Consider the following 27,549-nt stretch of genomic DNA (forward strand, 5'->3'; position numbering starts at 1 on the left):
AGATAAACCACTTAGAATAATATATTTTCAAGAACAGCCTTTGCCTTAATATTTTAATTAACCCAAAAATAGAAATTTTTTAAAAATTAGTTGCATTTGAACTAAGATAAATAACAGCATTGTAACAAGTGGCACAATTAAAAGAAGGTGCTTTTTTTTAAATTCTCCTCTTTTTTTAAGTAGGCTCCATGCCCAATGTGGAGCTTGAACTCATGACCCTGAGATCAAGAGTCACATGCTCTACTGACTGAACCAGCCAGACATCCCTAAAAGAAGTGTTTTTATCCTTCTCGTTATGTATCTAAAGAAATCATGTATAAATACACTCACATGTAATTGTACACTATAAGTATTATTAAAGCATATAATATAGAAATATTCATTTTGTGGAGACAAATATCTCATGGTGGTACCTTTAAAATACAGAATCTGGCTAATCGGCATTGTTTCCCACTTTCTGAAACTACTATTAAATGCATATTTTAAAAAGTGATTAAGAGCCATAATATTATTGTGTGGACCATAAGAATTAAATGTGATTTGGTTAATATCAAACAACTTTACCTTTCACATATAGTAGAATACAACCTCTATTCTAAAATCTCAGAGAATTATTACAAAACAATGTTTAGCTTCTTCCAAGCCAAGCAATTTTAGTTGCTTTTAACCATTTTTCCCTAACATATGATTTCAGAGCTATTATGTTATATGACTTGAATCCCCTGCACAGAAATATATATAACTAGATACTTAACGTATGTTCGAGATTTGTTGCCCTTTTCTGGAAGAGCTGATTATTTACCATGAGGATAAAAAAGATGTTACACTAAATGTGTTACTTTAGATGACTAATAGGTAAACTACTCAGGCAAGAAGAGTAAATGGAAACAACTGGGTGTTTCTTTCCTTATAACTTAATCTTATAACTTCTATGTAGATAGTACCATCAGAGTAGAGATTGAAGCTCAACTTATAAAAGGCTCTGAAATTGAGAGTTTGTGTGCTATTTTTATTCCCCAATTTATGTCTAAATATAATAAATAATTTAAGAGATTTACCATTACTTCCTTAACATAAAAAGGGAAGAATCTGAAGGACTTTAATGGAGCAGTGTAGGCAGTAAAAAAAATGACACTGTGAAAATTAAAATATTGCTGGAGTCATGTATTTAAAAGATTTTTTTTTAAATCCTACAACACTAAAATGTTGGATCATCTTGGAGACTATATACCAAAACTTCTCCATAATGATGCCAAGGAAATGCAAGAACTAAACATTTTCAGATGAGCCCACAGGCAACTCCAATAACCAATATAAACCTTGTTTACTATTTTTTTTAAGCATGGACTTTTCCAATGGGAGAACACAATAATACAATTGGAATAAGTACCAATATTATCACCATTCTAGTTCATATAATGTATCTTTGCAAAAAGTCCTAAAAAGTCACCACAAACACACTATAAGACAGGCTTATGGTCCAGAAGCCCTATGCTCAACTAGACGATGAGAAACCTTATTGCAGATAGGGTACATGCTTAACAAAACCATGGATCACCAGCTGGACCCTGCTTCCTCAAGAAAGCTCCAGCTTGGTGACAGCATGGCATCCTTCCAAGGGCAATGGTTCCCTTTGGCCATTAGAGAATCAAAAGAATATAAGCCCTTATGGTTGAGTTGATCCATGTAGTCCCATGAAGACGTGTCATGAGTACATGTTGTGAATGCGCCCAGTCTGTTACTTCCCCACGCTTGTTCTTCAGTGTCCTTTAAGACTCCCTTTCCCCACAGCCCAGTTTGCAGACTGCAGCTCACTTTGATTTTACTTTGTTTTTGATGATACAATATTCAGGTTCCACAACTATTAGGAATCCATCCTGTGTCTCTTTTGACCTGAGGTAATGTAAACCTATTTCCTTCCTAACCTTCTTAAAAGAGGCTTAATGGAATTTTGAATTTTTCCTATTGCAAAAATTCTTAGGCTTTTGTCAAAAGAGATTTGAAATACCACATGAAATGATGTACTCACATCCCTCACCACCACCTCCAAATAACTGAATTACATAAATAAAACATTACATAGAAAGTGCTTTGCTACAATTTATGGGAGGTAAATTTAACAAGAACTGGCTCATTGTAGGAAAATTCAACTTATCTTTTCCTGATCTTTTTATTCTATACAGGAAAAGAAATTTATGTCAGCTTAAAAAAAATCTATTACTGCTTCTCATAACTGAATCCATTATTTTTCTCTATGATCCATCAGGCAAAAACAAGAATAATAGATGGCTTTGACAGAACCTTGAACATAAATGTCTCTAAGAATCAAATGTGGTAAGTAAAATGGGTTTCAGGTGTTATTAAAACAAGGGAGGACAACCTTCTTTATATATTTCAAAATCAGATCTTACTTAGAAATTTATTATTATTAGCTGATACAAAAAGACAAATTATACAGTAGTTGAATTTTCACAATTAGGCTCTGTCTTTAAATAAAGTTGTCCTATACATAGCCAATTGATTTAAATAACTAGTGTTGATCTTAGCTTACAGATATTTTCTGTTTATAAAAAAGTCAAGAGTTTCTATTATTGTTAGCTCCACATGACCCATTTTAGTTTCAGAGAAGTTTGAATGTATGTATATACACCTATGCTGGGAGTCATTTCTGAAGTAAGGTAAGTTTGAAAGGCCTCCCACCATCAAATGGCAACCAGCGTCTACACCCACTCAACCCCACTCAATTTCTGCTTGAGCACCGACCCCTACAGTGCCTGACTGACTGATATCAGGAGTGACTTGCCTTCTTATGCTAAAAATATGTGAATTGTACCTTATGAGAAAACTTATTATAGGAGTTTCTTTTTTTGTGATTATAGGAGCAAATATTACATTTCCTGAGATACCTGTTTTTCTTCCCCTCAAGAAAACAGGCTATTGACCCCAGCTCACAAAGAACTAACTCTTGCCTTTACTATGCTAAAAACATTGCCTTGTATTTGAATGCTAAAGATAACCTTCCTTCCCCATGTGATAAGCATCTAGTCACCTATATTAATCACTATTGATAAAGATTATGCATGAGTCTTCTACCAATCTATGTTCTGAGAAATTTTTACATACCAAAGAATTTGTCATCAGAAATCATTATCTAAGGCAATTGTCACTCCTGTTTTGTACCCCATACATTTTTTCAATAAATAAAGCTGACTCTCTGGTCAGTGCAGAGATGCCTGCCTGGTGATCAGAAAGAAGCCAAGGCTCTCTCACTCTCTTTCACCAACACTGTCCATCCTTCAGGGAGCCCTCGACCTGCTGGAGGTGGACTCCAGCACACCTACTTACATCTCAGAGGATTTTCTTCTTAGTGGATACCTACCCAGCATCTAATTTTATTCAGATAAGCCAACCTCCCAACTTGGTCACATTCCCACCTTTAGTGGCACAATGTCTGCCAGGCCAATCAGCACATAACATTTACATTAAGTCTATTATTCATCCAAGGATGGGCATATGACCCTGATTTGCCTGAACATAAAAAGAATGATTTTTATGCATGCCAAAAATGCATAGAGAGATGTTTCCCATTTTGTGGATGAGGAGAAAAGAACAGGGAGCCCCAGCTGCTACGGAGCCATCTGTGACTATGAGAATGAGGACCACGCTGGTGACTGAGGAGAGGATGAAAATAACATGGGTCCTGTCAACATCACTAAAGTGCTAATAATGGTCAGGTACCTAGAGCCTTCCCTACCTCCAGCCTACACATTCGCTTAGTGCTTCATCCACTTTGAATGTGGGTTTCTGTAATGGTTTAAATATGCTCTTCTTCTGCTTTAAAGATGAGAAAATATACTCAAAATCTTCTGTTTCCTCATGGCTTGTTTCAGTCACATTGCTTTACGGCAGAAGATCTTTGAATATCTACTTGATTTTGAAACTACCTTTGAGAACTCTACCTAATTATTTAATGAGGCACAAAATTTGATACACCCATTGCTTAAGAAGACAGTAGCATTCTTACAAAGGTTAATGCACATTTAAGATGAGTAAAAACCCTCCTGTCCTACCAGACAAAATACTGTTCCATAACCAAGGTCTTACATTATTCCTAAGCCTCTAGATCTAAAACCAAGCTTGACCTGTATTGTAGTAAATTTAAAACTCCAGCCTCTATGTCAAGGTCCATCTCTTAAAATTCTTCAGAAACCAAAACCATAGCAATTCTAATGCTCTTTTCTCATTTTCCTAAACTACTTTAGACGTATTTCTCTATTTTGCAAGCTATTAGATGTTTCTCACATATTTCCATAGATAATAACTCATCCGCCTTGCAATCTGATTCTTAACATTAGGAGATTAAAAATAATGTAGATGATTCTCAGATGACACATACTGAGGTAAAGAAAAATCCCATGATTTTCTTTCACAAAATGGGAGAAATTTTAATTCTTTTTCTCAACATCTGCTTCATTATTTTATGCATAGGGAAAAAATATGTGCAATTACCCCAAGTACAATCAAGTCACTTAACATGGCTTTCCCATCATTGTAGTTACAGGATATTTTAAAAGAGAAAAAAAAATCTCAAAGCACAGGTCCTGCTGTGCAGCAAAGCAATCAGATTCCTTTATAATAACAGCCTGATGGGATTCAGCAATCCAAGGAATAATGAATAACCACTTTAATCAGTAAACAGGGAAGTGCTACAACAGTCACTGAGTAAAAATTGACTATCATCTGTTGATCCTCTTGATCAGTGATTCAAACAATAAATAGAAATGTATTTTTTAAAAAGAAAAATAAAAAAGGGAAAAAAAGAAAAATAACTGGATTTAGTGTGTTTGATTTTGCCAGGCAGTGATAAAATATCATTTTAGACTGTCCAGCAGTGTGATCCAGGCGATAAAATGCACATATAATCTTTTTCATAATACATGGCCAAGTTGACCCTATCACTTGAATATGTCAAGGTAAGCTCTTTTCACAGTTGATTAATAAGGTTTATTTCTGGGCTGATTATTGAACTTTTTTGCTACTTCATTATTTAATGTTCTTTTTTGGTGTTCATCCTATGAAGTTATTTGTCTCTGAAGAGGAAAATTCTCTTTCATAATAGTCTTCAAGTTTCCAATGAAGTGTCTCAAATGTTGGTCGTTCTTTAGGCTCTGCATTCCAGCATTCCAACATGATGTTGTAGAATTCCAGTGGACAGTCAGGTGGTTGAGGGAGTCTGTAGTTTTGACCCAACAACTGGACTACATGAGCACCTGTCATGCCTAAATAATATAGAGTGGAACCAACAACAACAAAAAAAAAAAAAAAAAAAAACACTTAAAGATCAGGGTCTTAAACTCATAGATAATTATACTCAAGATTACAAAGCAAACTGATTTCCTTGGTGAGACTATGAGGTCTACCATCCCCTTCCCAGGCTGCAGAGATTAAATTAAATCTTGCAGCAAGTAATGTCTATAAGACTGCAATTTAAGAGCAAAGGATAAAGAGGCAATAAACCACCTCATTAATGCAAATCATCATCATCAAATTTTATCTATTATGCTCCCACAGGCACATGGTGTGGTCAGCCTCATAACTCTGCCCTCTAAGCCTGGGCAAAGCAGTTAAAGTCACACCTAAGTAAGTGACCTGCAGCAGAAAGACCCACTTCAGAATTAATTACTCACCACTATAAGGTATTTTGCCATAAGTAATGATTTCATAAAGAAGGATTCCAAATGACCACACATCGGACTTAATGCTGAATTTATTAGTACGAATGGCTTCAGGCGCAGTCCACTTCACTGGTAGCTTTACATCGTGTTTGGGCTCATAGATGTCTTCATTATCTACCTGTTAATGCATTAAGGAATTAAGCCACGTTCAAGTTACTATACACACACACACACACACACACACACACACATATATATATATTCTTTTTTTGACTACTCTTGTTACCTGTAACCTGCTTCACATTAAAATTTAGAGGGAAAACATTCAAAATGAGCTTAGGTCAATTGATGATTACAGTGGGAAAGTCCAAATCTGGCTTATAAGACTGAGGAATCTATACAAGTCATTAATGCAATATTATTTAAGAGCCTACTATGTGCTAAAAATAGCATTGGCAGGAGCACTCTATTACATATGGGAGAATTCGTGTGTGATGGTCTTTAGCATCTGGTCTTTAGCAAATAAACAACAACAACAACAAAAATGAAAGCAAAGCCCATCTGTTTTCAAACTAACTGCTGGTATTGAAGAGCCATCAGCTTTAATAATTACCACATTACCACTTTCTAATATTGAAAAGTAGGATCCAAATGATTTAACTTAATATATCAACTCACTGGGGTTCTAATTAACTTATTAAGCAAAGAGATGATGAATTCATGATGATCAAAAAAGAATCACTTAGATGTTGTGTTTCAATTTTCATATCCATATTTTTTAGGGCACAATGTAGAAAATACCTCATACTGTACCTCTTACATAAGTGTCTTTTGGCCTGATGTCATGAATGGGGGGAGGAGCAGAACTTAAAAGCCAATGATTACTGAAGAATTCTGGCAGCATGAAATTTTAGTTGACATAAAGTAAGCAAAGGTAGAAAGGGGAACTGCAGAAAATGTGCTCCCTTTTGTAAGGAAATCAGAGGCCGATAACCAGAGGCTACTGGTACTGAAAAATGGATCTTTAATTCTGCCACAAACTTAATCACATACCTTCCCATCTGGGTGGGCATCATTTTCTGTTTTTTTCTTTTTGGTGAAAAAACAAAAATAGGAGGTAGTTTATCGGTAAGGCCTTAGGCTACTGAAGTGTTCTATGGACCTCAGAACTTGGAGAAACATTATTTTGAAGAATAACAGCAAATCTATTAGTCTACTGGTATGTTAGACTTTTAACCCATGACAAAACCAAATTAAAACAAAACAAAAGTCACCTTAAAAACCCTTGCAAGTCCAAAATCTGCAACTTTGTAGATATTATGTTCACCAACAAGGACATTTCTGGCTGCCAGATCTCTGTGAATGTAGTTCTGGGACTCCAGATAAGTCATTCCAGAGGCAACCTGTGCTGCCATGTCTACCTGCTGGGGCAGGTGGACTTTTGTTCCAGCATCATCTGATCAATAAGAGAAAGACAAAGGTTTACCTCGGAGAACATTTGAATTATTAAAGTGAATTCTGAGAATTATGATGAATGAGCTACCAGCGCAATTAAGCACCATAGCACCAATCTGTTGAGCAAGAAACATAATACAAACCATTCATTTCCTGTGAAGGGCAACAGTTTTCAAGTCCAAACATATTCCAAGGCTGTGGCCCTCCCTCCTCTAAATGAACATTACACAGAGAAAGAAACAGCAGTATCACATGATTCAAACATAGCTATAAATATCTGAAAGAATTCAGGTATCGCCATTTTCCATAGCATGCACCGCTGACTCTTCTCTTCATGGAAATTGTTTACTTGGCTGCCTCTAGATTTTGTCCAAACATTGCACCCTTTGTTTTAGTCCTTGAAGCTATATAAGAATACTAATTTGAGTAGCCGATCCAATAAAAATGTCTCATTCTTCCATCATCTGATTCTTAAAAACTAGTTCACAAACAAAAATGAAGTCTCTATCAATAATTATGAAATGTGTATATTACATTTGTACTCCATTAAGTTTGATGCACTTTTTTCATTTCCCTTTCTAAGCCTGTTATTCCTAGAGATGGTTTGCTCATCTCTCCAGGCATGGACATGCCTTTAATAGACATAGTTTCTCCCACTACTCATAATAGGAAAATTATGCAGTAGAGCCAGTTTGGTCATTAGTAGAGAGGTTATCTGTGGGGAATTTGTGCAATGGGGTCAGCCATTCTGGATACTGCTTAGTAGATAATTAGTAAATGTCTTTAGATTTCTTGAGGATTAAAAGGGTTTCATATAAATCTAAACTATCATCATCCCTAACTGAATAAGCCAAATATTACCAAAAGTGTGTTGGATTCATGGTCAAGAGTCTTAGACACAACTTCTGACTTTAGAGGCAACTGTAGCTCAGGGGTTAGAAAACAGGCTTGAAGGTAGAGTACTAGAATATGGATCAGGACTTTGCCTCCCTTTTCTTCCTGACCTTAGGCAAGCTGCTTAACACTCTCATGCCTCCGTTTTTGTTTTTTTTTTTTAATCTATATAATGGTAGTTGTAATTACCTTATGGTATTAGTTGTTAAAATGAGTTATTACATGTTAAGCACTTAAAGCAGAGCCTGAAACCTAGAAAGAACTAAGTGAGCCCTACCTGTTTTTATTATCACTGCTGCTCCCTAAACAGAATTAATTAAACAGGTTAGGCTTTGTTAAGGTAGGGATACATATGGATTACTTAAATAGAAATGTCTAAATAAAGACATGCACATGGGTCTGGAACTCAAGAGAGAGCATGCAACTAAAGATATTAACTTAACAGTCACAGTTTATGAGTAGGAGTTAAACATTAAAAGTGGATGACATTGTTAGGAAGTGCCAGAATCATGAGAAACACCAATATTTAGGGTGCACAGAGGAAGATAAACCTGCAAGAAAACTGAGAGAAATCAGCTAGAAGAATGAAAGAAAAACCAGAAGGAACATCCTAACAGTCCAAGATTTTGAGAAAGTCACCACTTTGTCAAATTCCACAAATCAGTCCAGCAAGATAAGAACTGAATGGCTTAGTGGCATGAAGAACAGCTTCCCTGGAGATGAGGTTCAAGGGGTTGAGGGCAAAACAGAAGCTGAGGACATGGAGATAGCAGGAGAAGATGTCAATTTGCAAACCCTGGTCAGGATAGGAAGACAACGAAGAGTTGGCAGTTGGCAGAGGAAAGTGTAAATCCAGGAAAGCAGTGATCAAGAAATTCCTGACTATGAGGGTCTATGAATGATATGGGACTTAGGGGATTTCTGGGGTGCTAGCTATGTTCTCTTTCTTGATTTGTGCAGAGGCTGTACCATTATTTATTGCTCACTTTTAAGTAATGATAGATTATTCTGTATGATGTATGGTCTTTCTATAATGTATGCTATCTTTTCAATAAAGAATGAAATAAATAGATTTGAGGACTTTTTTTAATGGTAAAGACCTAAACACAGTGTGTGTGTGCATATGTGAGTGTATATACGTATCTACTTACTTTTTAATGCAAGCATTATATTTAATTATTCTTATTTTATTTTTTAGATATAGAGCACACAGTGGGAGAGAGGGGACAGAGAAAGACAGAGAAAATCTTAAGGAACTCAATGTGGGGTTCAATCCCATGACCATGAGATCACGACCTGGGCTGAAATCAAGAGTAGGATGCTTAAATAACTGAGCCACCCAGGTACCCCTGCAAACAGTATATTTAAATAGGATGTGTGATGAAACTAACTTCTCCCTGATCCATTTGTCCTTTTCTTCTTGGGCAAACACAGAGGACTATATTCCCAATCTTCCCTAGCAGTTAAATTGGGTCCTGTCACTAGTTCTGTGCACTGCAACATGTGCTAGAGAGCATGTCCGTCACTTACAGGCCTGATCCTTAAAATCTCCCACAGTTTTGTAGCTAAAGAAATAAATTTTGAAATGGCAAAGCCATATGATGAAAGAAGTCTAAATCCCTACATCACCATTTAAGGAGTGCCACTCAGAAGAGCAGTCTGATGCATATCAAAAATGCATATTTCTACCTCAACATGCAGAATGAACCTGGACACTTTCTTATACCACACACAAAGATAAACTCAAAATGGATGAAAGAGGTAAGGAAGACAGTGGAAGCCATCAAAATCCTAGAGGAGAGGGGCACCTGGGTGGCTCCATCAGTTAAGAGTCCACCTTTAGTTCAGGTCATGATCTCACAGTTCATGGGTTTGAGCCCTACATCAGGCTTTGTGCTGACAACTCAGAGGCTGGAGCCCATTTCAGATTCTGTGTCTCCTCTCTCTGCCCCTCCCCTGCTCACACTCTGACTCTCTCTGGCTCAAAAATAAATAAACATTTTTAAAAATTTTAATAAATAAGATGTGGTGTGTGTGTGTATACTTGATATTACTTGATAAAAAATGAATGAAATATTGCCATTTGCAACAACGTGGATGGAACTAGAGTGTATGATGCTAAGTAAATAAGTCAGAGAAAGACAAATATCATATGATTCTACTCATATGTGGAATTTAAGAAACAAAACAGATGAACATGGAGGAAGGGAAGCAAAAATAAGATAAAAACAGAGAGGGAGATAAACCATAAAAGACTCTTAAATACAGAGAACAAACGGGGTTGCTGGTGGGATGCTGGGTGGAAGGACAGGCTAAATGGGGGATGGGCATCAAGGAGGGCACTTGTTGGGGTGAACACTGGGTGTTATATGTAAATGATGAATCTCTAGATTCTATTCCTGAAATCATTATTATACGATATGTTAACGAATTTGGATTTCAATTTTTTAAAAATGCATATTTTTGTTACATCACTAAATTTATTGAATTGTATGTTACAGCAGCTAAAACTGATTCTTCAGTGCAAAATGAGATGTAAGCAAAAAAATATTACTTAGTGTGCTGCATAACAGCAAAGCATTGTTGCTGTGACAACCAAAATATCTATGCTCTTTGATTTCAAATTAACTCGATATGAAAAGAAATGTGAAAAAGTCAAGATAAACTGGTGACTGGTCCTAGGCCAAGAGGTAGACAGTTTCTAAAATGGCCCCTAATATTCTCTGCCCTCTAGTATACGTGCTCCTGTGACATCCCCTCGTGGTCTGGACTACTGACTCACTTTTAACAAATAAAATACGATCAAAGTGATGGGGTATTGCTTCCAAGACTAAGTTATAAAAGACCATGACTTCATCTTGCAAGAACTCTTCTCTCTCTTGCTATTTTGCTTGTCCAATCTGCAAAGCCAACTGTCATGTTGTAAGTTGTCCCATGGAGAGGTCCATGTACCAAGGAACATAGGGCAGCTTCCTGCCAGCAACCAGCAAGGAATCGACATCCGCCGTCTGACAGCCTTGGCGAAGCCAACTCCTGCCAACAATCACATGAGTGAGCCTGGTTCCCCTAGAACCTTCAGATAACTGAAGCACCTGCTGAGACCTTGACTGCAGCCTTGTGAGAAACCCTGAGAGAGAAGGCCTGGCTCAGCTGCACCTGGATTCCTGATCACAGAAATGCGAGTTAATAAATACTGCTGATTTAAGCCACTACATTTTGGGTAATTTGCTGTGCACAGTAGATAACAAATACAGGTTCACATTAAGAAAATAAAGTCAGTGCTATGCATATGGTTAAACACATGGACTGTGGAGTCAGATTTCCTGGGTTTGAATTCTGGCTCAGTCACCTTGGATAAGTTATTAACTTGTCCACCCTTCAGTTTCTTCCACTGTCAAATGGACCTGATAATAATACTAATAATACTCATTTCATCAAGTTGTTAGAAGAAAGAACTAGGTTAATATTTGTACAACATTTACAAAAATGCCTATATGTACTATACTGTGTTTATTTTAAGAAAAATAAATTATAAATATATGTACCTCTCCTACCACTATCCCATATGGTTTTTTAGTACATTGCCTCATTCTATATTCAGAGCTACATGAAGTAAGTATTGTTACTATTTGCCCCCTTGCATAGGAGTTTTTGCTACTTAGAAGAACAGGTAATAAGTTGTAGAGTGGAGATTCAAGTTCAGGCATCCTTGAGGTTGAAATTGTATTCTCTTAAAAACTATTCTATACTGCTTCTTAAAAATTACACATGATTCCTGAGGACCTGAATGTTGGGGCTACAGTTGTAGCCAGCTGAAGAGCATCTTAGAAAAACACTCCTGTCTACTCAGTCCACTTCAGTGAACTGCCCATGAGAATGATGAACAACATGCTAGAGCTTGATTGATTTTAAAAAGTATGTATATACGTAAAAAATGTGTATATGCAAAAAATATTTATTCTCTTTAAATTTCAGTAGGAAATGCAGGACATCAATTACCCTCAACTCCAACGTTTTTTGACAAGCCTCTTCCATTGTGGAGAAATTTATTACGAAAAAATTATTCAGTCAAGCTTAGGATCTATAAAGATGGTTCCATAGAAAACTATGTATGTCATTTCAACTATCAAATTCAACATCTAATTCTTTTACAGTGGATATAAAGTTTTCACTGAGGCACAATAGTGAAGGAAATTGAGTAATAACACATTTTCTATCCTGACAGAGTGCAGTGGCCTAGGAACTGCCCAAGTGAACCTCATAACGTGCTTCTAATGCAACCGCCAGTTGTCAAAACTCCTATAAATGTTCACAGTCCTGTGACAATTTACATCTGCAACAACAAAATATTTTCAATTATGTTCCATTACTTGAGTCTTTCAGCTTATAATATTTATCATGATGGCCCGTTGAAGAGTGGCAGATTCATTTTAAGATCACTTTGTTGAATTTAAGCCCTCTTGATTGGGAAGGGATTGTCTGTAATAAACATCTCTTCATTACTCCTTGTGGGTACTAAGTATCTTAGCAAATGAGGGCATTGGTAAACTTGACCCTGATAGCCCAACCCAGAATATGACCAGGTTTGTAGTCACCCCTCAATAAAACACATTAACAAACCACAAAAATTCTCAGTGCCAAAGGAGTTCATAATTAATAAGTGGATCTTGTCAAGCTGACACCAAGAGTCTCAAAAAAAGCTCAACCCCAAGTCCTGATTACATTAGGTTTAGAATACTCCCACTTAATCTATCCATTAATGTTTTTAATTTATTCAGTCAACACATAATTAGGGCACACTTTCTATGTGCCTGAAACTATTTTACCACTAAAATTTTTTTAAAAATTTCTGTAGTCCTGGAGCTGTATCTTAGAAGATACTAACAATAAACCACATTAAAAAGTTACGCATTGGGGCACCGGGGGTAGCTCAGTCTATTCAGTAACTGGCTCTTTTTTTGTTAAGTTATTTATTTCGAGAGAGAGGAGGATAAAGAGAGAATCCCAAGCATGCTCTGCAGTGCGAAGCTCGATGTGGGGCTCAAATCCACAGACTGTGAGATCATGACCTGAACTGAAGTTGATGCATAATTGACTGAACCACACAGGCACCCCAAGTATCTGGCTCTTGACTTTGGCTCAGGTCATGATCTCAAAGTTTGTGAGTTCAAGCCCCACATTATGCTCTACACTGGCAGTGCAGAGCCTACTTGGGATTCTCTTTCTCTCCCTCTCTCTCTCTACCCCTCTCCCACTCGTGCCCTCTGTTTCTCTCTTTCTCAAAATAAATAAACTATTCTGAAAAAAGCAATGCACTATAGGATGATTAACAGCTAAGAAAAAGGAAAATAAGCAGAAAAGAAGAATACAAAGAGACAGAAGAAAGAGGTTAAATTTTCGAATTCAGTCAGTGACCACTGAAGGACTTATTGTAACGTAATGGGAATGGGACTTTTCAGAAGTGAGGAAGTGAGCTACATGGGTAAGTAATGCAAGGGGTTGGAATTCAGATGGAGGAAGAAAAAAGCATGAAAGGACTGAAGTAAAGTGCACCTGGAAGATCTGAAGAGCCCAAAGGACAGTGCAGCTGACACAGAGTCAACAAGGGAGACAGTGGGAGAGATGTGGTCAGTGAGGTAATGGAGAGCCGGGCCATGTAGGACCATCTGGGTTTTACAGAGAGAACCAGTGAGAGTGACTGATGGCTTTGAGCTGAGGGGAGACACAATCTGATTTACCTTTTAATAGTCTCTCACCACCTCCTGTGTTGAGTGGAGACTGAGCAGAACAAGAACTAAAAGAGGGAGACCACCTAAAAGGCTGTTGCATAATCCAGGAAAGAGCTGGTGTCAGCTTGGACCAGGGTACAAGTGCTGAGAGGTGGCAAAATCCCAGATATATCTGGAAAGAAGCCAATGAAGTTGGCAGATTAGTTAGACACTGTGAGAAGTGGATATGACCCAAGAGATTAGGCCTGAGTATTGACATTGTCAAAGAAGGAAAGACCACAAGAGTAGCAGAGAACTGGACATACATAAGATCAGTTTTGGACATGACTGTTTTGAGATTTTTTTAATGGACACTTGGAGTAGAAATTCTGGCTACTCACAGTTTTTTTTCCCTCCTTGCAACCTCTTTTAAGGATTGCAGTTCCCTTTTGACTTGATTTGACCAAATGAAAAAGGGCACAAAAATTATCTCTGCATCTCCTGGTTGGAGTCTATGAGCCAGAATGAGATTTGTCCCATCCCCTCCCCCTGCCAAGGTGATCAAAACATCTGAGCCACCAATCAATCTATTTTGCACATATAGCATGAGCAAGAAATAAATGCCTCTGGGACTGGGGAGGGGGGGGAGGATTGCTATATCATACCAATGTTATCCAGAGAACTATTCAAGTAGTAGTCAAGAAGGCAGTATGATTCTGAAGTAATGGAGGGATGTAATTTGAGGAATCTTTGATACATAGATGTCATTTAACATTGAGACTGACTGAGATTAGCAAGGGAACTGGTGATGCTGCAAAATTCCAAGATATCGAGAGGTCTGAGAGATAAGAGAAATCACATAGATGGGAAAAGAGCCATCAGAAATGATAGGAGAAAAAGCCATTGAGTGAAGTGTCCTGGGAGCCAAATGAAGAAGTATTTCCAAAGGGAAAGAGTGTCCATTGAAATAAATGCTGCCAATAGGTCTGAAGACTGAGAATTGAGTGTTATATTTGTCACTACAACCTTGACAAACCATTTTTGTTAAAGATGGATCCACGGGATAAGGCAAAAAGGGGCAATGACTAAGGTTAGTTTTTCTGCGGTGGCCAACATATTCTGATACTGTTAAACTTGAAATCCTCAAACAAAGGAGCTGGGCATATTTTTAACAGCATTTAACAGGCCCATGTCCTTTGTTCTTCCCCAGTTTTGCAATTTAATACCATCAGCTTCACAAGTCACCCTGAAATCAGAGACTACTCTTATCTTTCTAATATCTTTGTTCCATTATTCTCACCTCCCTTTACCTCTGCACATTCTATCAATCTCACTCTGACATTTCAGGAAAGGAACAGAAAAAGTCTTTTTTAAGCATGAATTATTCTCTCAGTACTTGATCTCCACTACTTTGAACATCTCATTTTAATACTCATTATATTGTTGCTTATTAAATTATTCATTTGTAATAAACATCAAAATTTCACAATGCCATTAAGTATTCTCTGGCTATAGGAAGCAGATGTAGAAATAAAGCAATTGTATATTTCTGCCTTTTAGTCTGAAAATTCTAATGCTGCCTAGCAATGGAAATATTTTAAACACCAACAAGTATGATGTCAACACTGGCAAAGGAAAAAAAATGAGGGTACCCCTCCCTATTTTTCCCCAAAAGTATCCCATGTTCCCTAATTCTGAGCCATAGAATAAAATGGTCCATGACTGACAATGTTCCATTAGTTATTGCAGGAAACAAAGCATCACACAAAACACCCATTCTTCAGTTTTCTACATTACATTTACGTACTCTGATATGTCTGTTGTGAACAATTTGTTCTTCACTACATAAATATTTTCCCTCCCTTTGAGCACACAGTGTATATCCTATTAAAAAGTAGTTGAGCCATTCATTCTCACAGATATACACATAGTAAATATCCTTTGGGTTATAGAAGGCTTGCTAAATTGACATTTATAGGACTAGTTAAACTAAATTCCTCTTTTCTTCCTTTTATTAAGTCTTTAGCTTACTTTGGAGATATTCTTGCAGACTTCCATGTCTCATCAACTCTGTAATAATATAAATTGGATCTTCTAAAGTGCAAACAGCATAAAGCTGGATAAGCTTTGGATGTCTTAGGTTCTTCATTATCTGTGCCTCCCTCAGGAAGTCATTCGGATCCATTGAACCTGAAACAAAAAGAAGAGGAAATCACTTTCTGTTACTGAGGCATTCCTATCCTCACAGCATTCTGGTGGGAATCACCAAGATTGCTAACTGCTTCTCAGTAAAATAAGAGCACTGGTGTCACAAATCTTCAGATTTATCAAAGAAGAGAATCACTCCAGCCAGGGCAACCTAATAACTGATGTATTGGTGCATCAAGGGTGTGTAATTTATGTGTTATGACCTGTAGGTGAAGAGAGGTTGATTCAGGTACATATGAGAAATGAAGGAAAAAGGAGATACTGGCAGTCTAATTGATAAAACAAGGCAAGCAAATTAAGACCACAAAAAGAAGACATTCTCTTAACATGAATGCTGGAGGACACTGAATGTTTAATTACTGCAGCCAGAGCTTTTTGGCCCAGGATCCAGGGAAGACTGATAGCTGCCCTGTCCTTGGTACCCACTGTGGGAACAGCTGGATAACAATCCTGAAGCCATGACATTCTGCCATATTTATGTCCTTAATTCTGTAGGGACATATGGTATAGGCCAAATAGAAAACATTCAAGGGCTATACCCAAAGCTGAGTATCTTTTGCACTAGTTTTTTATGTCTAACTTGAAATTGATCTTCAGCATTTTCTCCTGTATTAATACTTCCATAGTCAGACTCTTCATAGATTAACCAAATGATAAGGGAGACAGTATTGGGACCTATCTTGAAGACTCACCTACAATTAAATTGTATTTTAATGGCTCAACTCTTACTTTGCAAAGTGCCAAGTAGTTAATAACAAATAAAAGATAAGAAGATGAAGGATATTTGGAGATTACATTTTACCAGTAATTTTTTTTAAATCTTTCATTATTTTTAAGGACATGATGTTTCAGAGGTCTTGCTGTAATTGAAGGAATACTGTCATTTCATATCTCAGTATTCACTATGGATAGTGTGACTATCATTTCCACTGATGCTCAAAGGGACTGTACCATTCATCAGTATCTCATGATGAAGACTTCACAACTAATCTTTGAAGCCAGGCATGGATAAGCTTTGACATTCTAAGATAACAGTCTGACTTATTTATTAATATGAAGTCAAGAAGAGTTCCATGTGACTTGCAGATTATTTCACATCAAGCATTTAGGCTGCCTATCCTTTGGTATTCCCTTGAGAATCTAGAAGTTCAGGACACAGGCTTAATTAATCTCAAGATTCTGGGCAAATCCTAGCTCACTGTGTAATTGTCAGCGAGTTACCAAACATCTCCAAACTTCAATTTCTTCGTCTGTATAACATGGCTAATAACCCTACAATATCATAGTATCATTATCAGGAAATAGCAATACCTGGCATATATATGTTCAATGACTGTTGGTCATTATTTGTATATGTTCAATGACTGTTGGTTATACTCTAGGAAAAACCAAACAGATCGACTATATTTTTTCACAGACTGAGGAGAGGAAGGGGCAAGGACTTTCACTGAGGAAGAATAAAGAAAAATGACCTATTCTCATTTCTATCATGATCTTCTGGGCTTCCTCAATTCCATCCCTACCATTGGTTTGCTCCACACAATCAAATAGGATTAAAATTTCAAATCATAGTGGCAAAATGGAGCTGAGAATAAAAGAGGCACCCAAACCATAACGAAGGACTCTCTTGTTAAATTTAGTTTGGCCTATGGTCAAATATAGATATAGAGGGATTCTCCCCACCCCATCCCCAAAATAACCTGATTCATTAAGCTTCCAGTGATAATAGCAATTATGGTCACCATTTAGGCAATTTATATACACAAGATGTTTCTACTCAAATGCTTTCGTAGCCATCAGACTTGTGGAATGCAGGACATTTGAATGATTGCCAATCAGACTACCCACAACCACGGAACACCAGGAGCCTCTGCAGGTGAAGGCTGCTTAGAGCACTCCATGGCTATGCTCATTGCAGCTGACCAGCTACACAGCAGAGACCCCATTGCAACTCAGCTAGTAATGCAACATTAAATATTAATTTTTGCCTGTCAAAGCTACTGTGGGAGTGATTTCAGGCTCATCTTTATTGCGTGGTAGTCTGCTAAGCAATAAATAGCTGCTAAGATTGATTGATGGCCCCAGTGAAGTGAAGACATTTAACCAATCACCAAAACTGTTTGCTGCTATTACACTGTAAATCAATAATAATTATTCCTGTTGGAGAGAAAACTATCGTGGCTTTTTTTTTTAATATAAGACATGTGATTGGTTTTTTGTTCTTTTTTGACCTCCAAAATGCCTTCCTTAGAGAGCAGTGTTAGGATGAATACTTAGCTACTTCCTTTTGAGGAAAGGATGATTAGAATGGACAATAAAGTTTAGGCTCAACTGTCAATAAGATTAGGATTCAAAATAATATATATGCAGTGATTGTGAAAATCTTGGGTGCTGGAATAGATCATCCTCACCCAGACTGCTCACGTGGTATCTGGCCACTTAAAAGTGCTTCTTTATCACTTCATGGGCAGGTGTAAGTGCTTGACAGACGTCCTGCACTAGCAAATCTGCACTTCCGTGGACATCTGTCAACATCCCCATTGAAGCTAACATTTATTAAGATCTCACCACATATATTTTATATACATTGACTCAATTTGTCCTCATAAAACTCTATGAAGTAGGAACTATTGTAATTCCCACTTCCAGATGAGGAGATTCAAAAGACTAATACAATGTCCAATGTCCCAGAGGGCAGAGGCAAAGTTGAACTCAGGTCTATTTTATACCAGACTTTATGCTTTTACTATTACACCAGACGGGTCCAGACTTTCTTGGGTCATGGCATCCTCAACGTCTCAGTAACTTTTTTCAGGATCTGCCCCTAAGCCAAAATGAAGACCTAACAGTCCTACTGATTACTTGGTTAGATTAAAGCAACTTTAAAAGTATTTGTGTTCTAACAACTTAATACCCATTTTAAAAAGTAATACAGATAAATTTTTGTGTGTATCTTGCATGTGATCGCAGTCACCACCAAAACCCAGTTTCACAAAGATATGATGTCACCAAAGGAATGAAACATGACCTAATGCTGAAACTATGAACTATCTTATATGGGATAGCAGTTTGTGTAGTATTCAAGCTGTTCACCTCAAAACTTTTAAATATACTGTGGCACCCCTGTGAATTCCCTATGGTGCCCCAATGTGTCTTGGCACATAGTTTGAGAACCATGGTCATGCCGGACTGCTATCCAATAGCATCCAGGTGCTCAAGTACTGCCATCAGGAGGCTTTCAAAACTCTTAAGAATTCTGGTTAGGTAAAGAATAAAGACCCCCCCCCTCAGAGAACCAATTTCTAGCCTCTTGTTATTATTCTTACCTATGTTATTAGATGTAGATATGAGGTGACTACAGTAACACTGTGCTTTCATAGACCGTCACCCCTGGGGTGTGATGCAACCGTGATAGATGTGAGTTCAGATTCTAGGTCTTCCATTTACTGACCTTATAATAATAATAATTAAGAAGAAGAAGAAGAAGAGCTTTTCTTGATCACTTACTATGAACCAGACATTATTTAAAGCATTTCCACTAACGATCCAATTTAATCCTTGTAATAATCCTGCTGGGTTGGCCTTAATATTGTCTCTTTTTTTGCAAATTATAAAACTGAGGCACAGAGTAGTTTAAAATTTACTCAAGATCATATGACTAGTACATTTCAGTAAAGTTGCTTAATCTTTTTAAATTTTCTTATCTCACTTTCAAAATGGAGGAGATAATGCCTGGCTGAATAAATATTATTTTAATACATTCACTCTTAATTTCCATGATAGGAAAAAGGAAGTGGACGAAAACATAGTTCCTACATTTCCAAATATGAGGTCCTTTAGATGGACCATTTTACCTTTTAGCCATAAAATATTAGTATTTAATAAAATTGTTTCTCCCTGAAGATCTCCAAGGTTCTATTGACTTAAGCATTGTTTTAAGTATTTCCAGTAAATAAAGCCTATTTATTTATTTTGAGAGAAAGAGAGAGAGAAAGAGAGAGAAAGCACCTGTGTTCATGAGGGAGGGGCAGAGAAAGAGGGAGAAAGAATCCCAAGCTGGTTAGCGCGAAGGGCTGTCAGCACAAAGCCCAATGCGGGACTCAATCTCAAGAACCTGAGATCATGATCTGAGATGAAATCAAGAGTTGGACACTTAACTGACTGAGCCACCCAGGCACCACTGAAGTTAACAAAGTCTGGGAAAGAATGGGGAGAGAGACACTCCTAACTCTAGAGAAGAGCTGCCTGGTTGAAATCTTGCATTGGGGATATTTTAAGACTTAGCTGATCCCAGGGACATACTCTTGCCTTTAGAATCTAAAATGTGTTATGCTTTATGGTCGCCTGGGCCAGAGAATGTGATTACAATACTTCCTTGGTGCCTGCATTGGCTGTCCTGTGACCTCTTGGACATTTTCATTGAGAAGCTGAGCTTATAAAAATTAACAAACTCTGGGGTGCCTGGGTGGCTTAGTCAGTTAAGCATCTGACTCTTGGTTTCAGCTCAGGCCATGATCTTGCAGTTTGTGAGTTCAAGCCTCACATCAGGCTCTGTGCTGACAGGGCAAAGCCTGCTTGGGATTCTGTCTCTTCCTCTCTCTCTGACCCTCTCTGACCCTCCCCCACTCACACTGTCTCTGTCTCTCTCAAAAGGCAAAAACTTTAAAAAAATTCTTTTAAATTAACATATGCCATTTAACCTTTGACATTCTCATTCTCATACCTGGTTTTAATGTTTTTACTGCCACCGGAGTGGTATTGTTCCATAGGCCTTCCCACACTTCACCAAACTGGCCAGATCCTAATCGCTTCAGAAGCTGTATGGACTTGCGGTCTATCTCCCACTGGTCCACGGTCTTATACGACAAATCAAAAGGCACTGGAACTTGTACCTGTTTCACAGAATAATTAGAAAAACTATAAGAAAAAGATTTAACAATTTTTTGGTTGGAAATAATAGTCTAGGCACTTTTAAAAAGAGACATCATTTTTAAAACCAAAATATTGTAAATTGTATTTTAATTACTTTAAAATGGAAAGCAATTATGGCAGAATTTGTACCATTACCTCTTTGAGCTGACCTCCTTCCTACATCTGGCTACATGAGGCATCTTGCTGTCCATCTGCCCCACCCCACACCCAGTGCCACCCCTACCTGGTCTGGCATGATCTTCCTCTGCCTCTTTGCTTTCCTCTGCGAGTTAAATCCTACCAATGTTAAGACCCATTTGCAGTTGCACTTCATCCACAATGACTTCCCAAAGTCTTCGGCCTATAGCATTTACTATATGTATCATATATCTTTGCATAGTTAAATTTTCGCCTTATTTTGAATTCGTTTACTTGTTCATTCATTCATGCACTTGTTCATTTAGTAAATAAAAGTCTTTCAAGCACCAACAAGGTGCCATTCTGTAAACAAACTAGGCATGATCTCTGCCCTCCAAGAGTTCATAACTCACTTCGCTATCTCCTCCACAAAGTCATTAGCATTTTGAGTACACAAAGGTCGTTTATGCTTCTTTATGAACACTTTGCAGAAATATTGGTGAAACAGAGTATTTTCTAGGCCATACTTTTGTATCAGGTAAACTATTCTTAGCATGAGCTTACCCATTCTTGTGGGCTCATTCATGCCTAATTCCATCCAAGATGTACATACACATACCAAAGTTGCCCTTTCACTCGGCAGGATTTAAGTCAATGAAATGCTTACATCCTGGACAAAATTCGTCAGCTTCTACGTGTCCATAATATTTTGGTCAGGCATCACCAGGAAGCTTTCAGTGATCATCCAGGCCTAAACCACAGGTCTGGCTGTCCCATGGACAGAACATAAGGCCTAAACTCTGACGAGGAGCTATGTTTTGCCCCACTACCATGTAAGTCTACTACATAACTTTAATCAACCTCAGTAAAGCATGCAACAAGTGAATAATGATAGATACAGATAAATTCTATAAATGTTGTTTGGCCTGGCCAAACTATCATAACAGTTACTCAGGTGATATCTCTATTTAGAGAACTCAACCAGATAACGAGCCTAGTAATTTCATATTAATATTCTTGGATACAGATCTAAATAATTACATTCTGGCATTTTTCCCCCTCCAGCCATATCAGTAAGCGATCCAGTGGCAGGATACCAGATAATTTCTTAGAGCAAAGATTGAATATTTTCTGGCTTCAATAAGTGCCTAAGGTCAGGGGTTGGCAAACTTTCTGAAAAGAATAAGATAGTAAATATTCAGGTCTTTGTGGGCCATGAAGTTTCTGCTGCAACTATTAAATGCTGTTCACACGGAGAAAACTAAAGGCAATTTTTAAATGAACAAGCATGCCTATGTTCTAGGAAAACTTAGTATTTAAAAAGTAACTGTGGGACAGTATTGGCTTACAGACTATGGTTCGTCTTTTCATGCTGTAGGTGATCAAATGGCCTTTTCTATTCCTGAACAGACATATCCCATGACAGATACTCCAGTATCTGAAGGAAAAGAGTTAACCTCAAAATAAACACAGTTTGAAAGCATTTAACCTTTAAGCAGGGTTTTCCCAGCTGGACACACAGGCCATCGCTCGTCTTGGTGTAATGGCTCACAAATTCATTCAGTGTTGAAAAGGTTCTTCTCGGGGTAAGGAAAAACGCCCCTTCATCCAGTCTTTTGATCCTGTAGTGTTTCACAATCCCTTCATCTAAAACTGGAACCCAAAATAAGTCCTATTAATATACTTCTTGTCACAACCAAGCAAATTTGCTTATTTTGTGGTGCTAGTTTCAATGCATGGAATAAAATTTTCATAAATTCTGTTTCTTTCTCAATTTTGTTTCAGAAAAGATGTCGGGAAGTTTACAAAGGACATAGCACAGAATAAAAAGGGGAAAGAATTGGGAAATCACATTTTAAAGGAAACAGAAGATAAAAATAAAGGAGTGAGATCACCACTAAAAAGACTAAGCTTTGAGGCCTATTGGACTTGATTAAAACAAGCCATAAAATTGATTCTATCATTCTAGGGGTTTCTGGCTGGCTCAGTCAGTAGAGCATGCAATTCCTGATCTTGGGGTCATGAGTTCAAGTTACACTGAAAAAAAAAATTGACTCTATCATTCTGGCAATGCAAAGAAGGAAATATCAATTTCAGAAATCACAGTGCTCATAAAATAAAATCACAAAACTTGTTTAAAAACAGTTCAACTCTTCCTGGTACAGAGACCAGGGAGAATTTTCTCCCATGAAATCCTATAAAGTGGGCACTTAAATAGAATAAAACAGTGTCCTCAGGACTACCCGACAATAACATCAGGAATTCTTCAGGGCCGCTTATTATTCTGTCTCTTACTGTGGGGGTGATAACAGAATGTCCAAGCAGAGTTCAATAAAAGCAGTTCTCCAGGCTCCAAAATAATGAAATCCATGTACACAACTTTTTAGCACTATTGTGTGATCTGTAACAGCTAATGGAATAAATGGACTGTATACCCTTTTTTCAAATCATCTGACTTATAGCAGATTTCTCGCTTTTGTCTGCCACCAACCATTCTGCCTTCTTCTTATAATAGCACCCCAATTTTTTTCAGAGAATCATTGCTCTTCTAAGAGCATGTGGTCCAGAGGTTATTGGTGCCAACCCTGAGCCAAGGAATGTATGATCAGACCCAAGAAGACTCAGTTCCAAGACTTGTGCTATAGGGCTCCAAGAAAACAGAAAGACATCTGTTGTTATGGTAGTTGTTGTTTTGGTTTTGGTTAACTGTTAGGAGTTTGGAGCTACAGGCAAAATCTTGCCCGAGGCAGGGAGAAAGCTTTGCCTGGAAAGTTCTTTCCTTGATATGGGAAATGAGGCTTAGCCCCTGGAACCAGCCACACTTGGCTTTTCAGCTTGAAGAATCAATTAATGGGGCACCTGGGTGGCTCAGTTAGTTAAGTGTTGGACTTCAGCTCAAGTCATGATCTCAGAGTTCGTGGGTTTGAGCCCTGCATCAGGCTCTGTGCTGACAGCTAGCTCAGAATCTAGAGTCTGTCTTTGGATTCTGTGTCTTCCTCTCTATCTCTGACCCCTCTCCCTGCTCATGCTGTCTCCCCTCTCTTTCAAAAATAAATAAAACATTAAAAAAAATTTTAATTAAAAAAAGAATCAGTCACCTTTTATAAACTAGTTTGAATTGGGTTTTTTGCACTTGCATTCAGAATACTGACTAATGCACTTCGCAAGCTATTCTTTCACTTAGCCAAGTTATTGTAAGTATCGAGCAACATTTACAAGGATACAGATATTCTTAATACCTTGCTAAACATAGAAATATCAATAATCGGTCATGCTGGAGCAATTCTCTCTTGAAAGGAAAGAAGACTAAGAAAACAGCTCACTCCCAGTTTGGGAGTTTACTGAGGGCATGCCAATGACTAGGACAATATTTTCCTCACAAGATAATTGGAGCATATCACAATTGCTAAAATAAGAAAAAACAGACAACATCACGTGTTGCCAAAGAAGTAGAGTAAGTAGAACTCTCCTACGCAGATGATGAAAGTGTAATTTTTACAATCACTTTAGAAAACTGTCATGCTCTACTAAAAATGAACATAGTCATACCCATAATATCGTAATTCACTCTAACATATAACCAACAAAATGTACAATGTATACACCAAAACACACGCATAAGAATGCTTTTAGCAGTGTTATTTGTAAGCATCTAAACTTGGAAACAATCCAAATGTCCATCAACTGTAGAATAGACCAACAAATTATTTTATGTTTGTCCAAATACTATACAGATTTGCAAATTAAAAAACCCATAAATACATGCATCAACATAAATGAATCTCACAAACACAAAAATATAGTTCCTTTATTTAAAAACTAGCAGAACTATTGATATTTGGAGTCAGACTGGTGTGTTGATAAGATTCTCTTTCTTGACTGGGTGCTGATTTACTGCATGTATTCAACTCATGAATGCTCATCAAACCAAACTCATACATATTGTGTATTTTTATTACACATGTCATACCTCAATTTAAAATAATTTTTTAGGGGCACTTGGGTGGCTCAGTTGGTTAAGCATCTGACTTCGGTTCAGGTCACGATCTCATAGTCTGAGAGTTCCAGCCCCACGTCGGGCTCTGTGCTGACAGATTCTGTCTCCCTCTCTCTGACTCTCTCTCTCTCAAAAATGAATAGACACTAAAAAAATTTTTTAAGAATTTTTTAATGGTGATTTGCTCTAGTTCATGGACAAATAGAACATCAAGTCCCCAAATTGTTACATCACAGCACATGCTGAGTTATTTCAGTCTAGAAAGGTTTTAAGGTAAATGTTACCTAATTCTCACCTTGGATATCAAATTTTCTCAGTAAAGTGTTCAAAGAACAATCACTTTAAGCAAAATAACTTTCTGATAAGCATGGTGAAAAACCTGGTTATAAAATGTCCTCCTAAATAGCTCAGTTAATTTGTGGTATACAAATTATTATTTGGGGCACCTGGGTGGCTCACAGTTGAGCATCTGACTTCAGCTCAGGTCATGATCTCATGGTTCATGGGTTCGAGCCCTGCATTGGGCTCTGTGCTGACAGCTCAGAGCCTGGAGCCTCCCTCAGATTCCATGTCTCCCTCTTTCTCTCCTCCCCTGTTTGCACTTTGTCTCTCAAAAACAAATAAATATTTAAAAATTTTTTAAGAATATTGGTTATAAGCCAGAAAAATACAGAGAAGATCAAATATAAATGAAAAATTTTTTGCTTGTGATGCTGAAGTTGAAGGCAGCCTTTCCATTACAACATCAACAATACTAATGTAACCAATACACCACACAAGCACAACTAATAATGTAATAACATCTTTTGTTCAATGCTCTTTGAATAATATTCAATAAGAAAGACAGTTCCTGAACAGAGCTTTTCTGGTCACATTTCATTATCAGTTCAGCTTTCACTTAAAATCACAAATGCAGTCTCAACTCCAACTTACATTGCCCAGTATTAATCAAAACACTCTGCTATTCAGTTTAATGGCTAATCTGTCTGTTCAGGTCTGCATCAGGCAGAAAGGCAGCAGTGGGAAAGATAGGTGTGGGTGGCTGTCTCTCTTTCTTTGCCTAGAGTTGTTCCTTGCTCATGGCGTTGACGGCCAGGATTTAAGTATCTAGGGTAAGAGCATAGAGAGGGTGGAGATAAAGACTGAGGAAGTTCTTATTGGATTGACACAGTTTAAATCAGCTTCAACTTTCAGCCTGGCAGATATTCAAACTGATCCTTCCAGGGGCGCAGTCGGTAAAGCCTCTGACTTCAGCTCAGGTCAGATCTCACATTCGTGGGTTCGAGTCCCGCATCAGGCTCTGTGCTGACAGCTAGCTCAGAGCCTGGAGCCTGCTTCCGGTTCTATGTCTCCTTCTCTCTCTGCCCCTCCCCCTCTCATGCTCTGTCTCTCTCTGTATCAAAAATAAATAAGACATTAAAAAAAATTTTTTTTAAAGCTGATTCTTCTGTAAGAACACTTACATAGTCCCTCTTCCCTCCTAAGATGCAGGTGTCTGCTTAGCCGCTGGTGCCCTAATTGCTTTTCAGCTTCTGCTTCTTTAGTAGTTCATCCTCCACTCCAACCCTTATAGGTCCCCCCCATCTTCTGGCAAAAGTCCTCTTGAGCAGAACCTAAAACTCCTCCAGACCATTTATCTACAGCCCTTACACTTTTGCTCATGTACAAGGTCCATGTATGGTCCTGAGGTAACACTCACACATTCTTTACTCTGACAGTTGCTGGGAAGACTGATGCCATGTGGCACCTCCTTCCACTGCTACAGGCTGCTTTGGCCTACTCAGCCATAGGGGTCAGGCTCCAGTGTTGTATCTCACCAAATGCAGAGAACAGAGAATTAACTCTCAGAGTGGACTTCTCACTTGGTTTGGGGTTCCACTCATATCCCTGGGAAGATCGGAGGGACTCATAGCATGCCAATAGCTTTTTCCAAAGGCAAAATGCCTTGATCAAATCATGCCTCCCTTTTACTATTATTGCCCTTTTCACAAGCTGAAGGACCCAAGACTGCACATACCTACCTGTCTTTGATCAATTTCCTAGTAAACTCTGGGTATGGTGATTTGCATTGGAATTTTACTTTCATTGTATCTTGACAGCTGGAGTCAAATATTCCATTTAACATTCTATAATACTCAAGTTCATTGAACCAAATGCCATGCTAAGCACTATAGTACATTATCTCTTTCTATACTCATAATAGCCATGTAAGATAGACATTAATAGACCTGTTTTGTAACTCATAAAAGCCAGTAGGTGATATTGCCAAGATTCAAATGTGGGGACTTGTGATTCTAAGATTCCTTATAACTAGAAAGTTTCAGATAGTAGATCTAGTTGTCTAATAAGACACATCCAGTTCATGACGGTAAAATTATGTCATCTGTTAGTATTACATACACCTAAAGACTGCAACAAAAAATTGTTAGAACTAATGAACAACTATATTAAAGTTCCAAGATATGAATCAATATAAAAAAATTTGTTGTTTTTCTATACACCAACAACAAACTATCAAAAACAGAAATTAAAATAAAAATTCCCTGGGACACCTGGGTAGCTC

The 27,549-nt window shown here is 37.7% G+C and overlaps 1 protein-coding gene across 1 annotated transcript in view; it reads right to left on the reverse strand.

Annotated features, from left to right (window-relative positions):
* Nucleotides 1-4,423: 4,423 nt before the first annotated feature.
* FRK (fyn related Src family tyrosine kinase) overlaps nucleotides 4,424-27,549 on the reverse strand; it is a 97,838-nt gene continuing 74,712 nt past the window's right edge. The window contains exons 3-8 of the mRNA XM_029944767.1: nucleotides 22,479-22,642; nucleotides 20,664-20,832; nucleotides 15,764-15,922; nucleotides 6,950-7,131; nucleotides 5,688-5,853; nucleotides 4,424-5,279 (exon numbers count right to left, since the gene is read on the reverse strand). Of these exons, the coding sequence (XP_029800627.1) occupies nucleotides 5,068-5,279; nucleotides 5,688-5,853; nucleotides 6,950-7,131; nucleotides 15,764-15,922; nucleotides 20,664-20,832; nucleotides 22,479-22,642 (1,052 nt within the window). The 3' untranslated portion in view covers nucleotides 4,424-5,067. The remainder of the gene's footprint in view (nucleotides 5,280-5,687; nucleotides 5,854-6,949; nucleotides 7,132-15,763; nucleotides 15,923-20,663; nucleotides 20,833-22,478; nucleotides 22,643-27,549) is intronic.

This window comes from Suricata suricatta, chromosome 7 (assembly GCF_006229205.1).
Source record: "Suricata suricatta isolate VVHF042 chromosome 7, meerkat_22Aug2017_6uvM2_HiC, whole genome shotgun sequence".
Taxonomy (NCBI): domain Eukaryota; kingdom Metazoa; phylum Chordata; class Mammalia; order Carnivora; family Herpestidae; genus Suricata; species Suricata suricatta.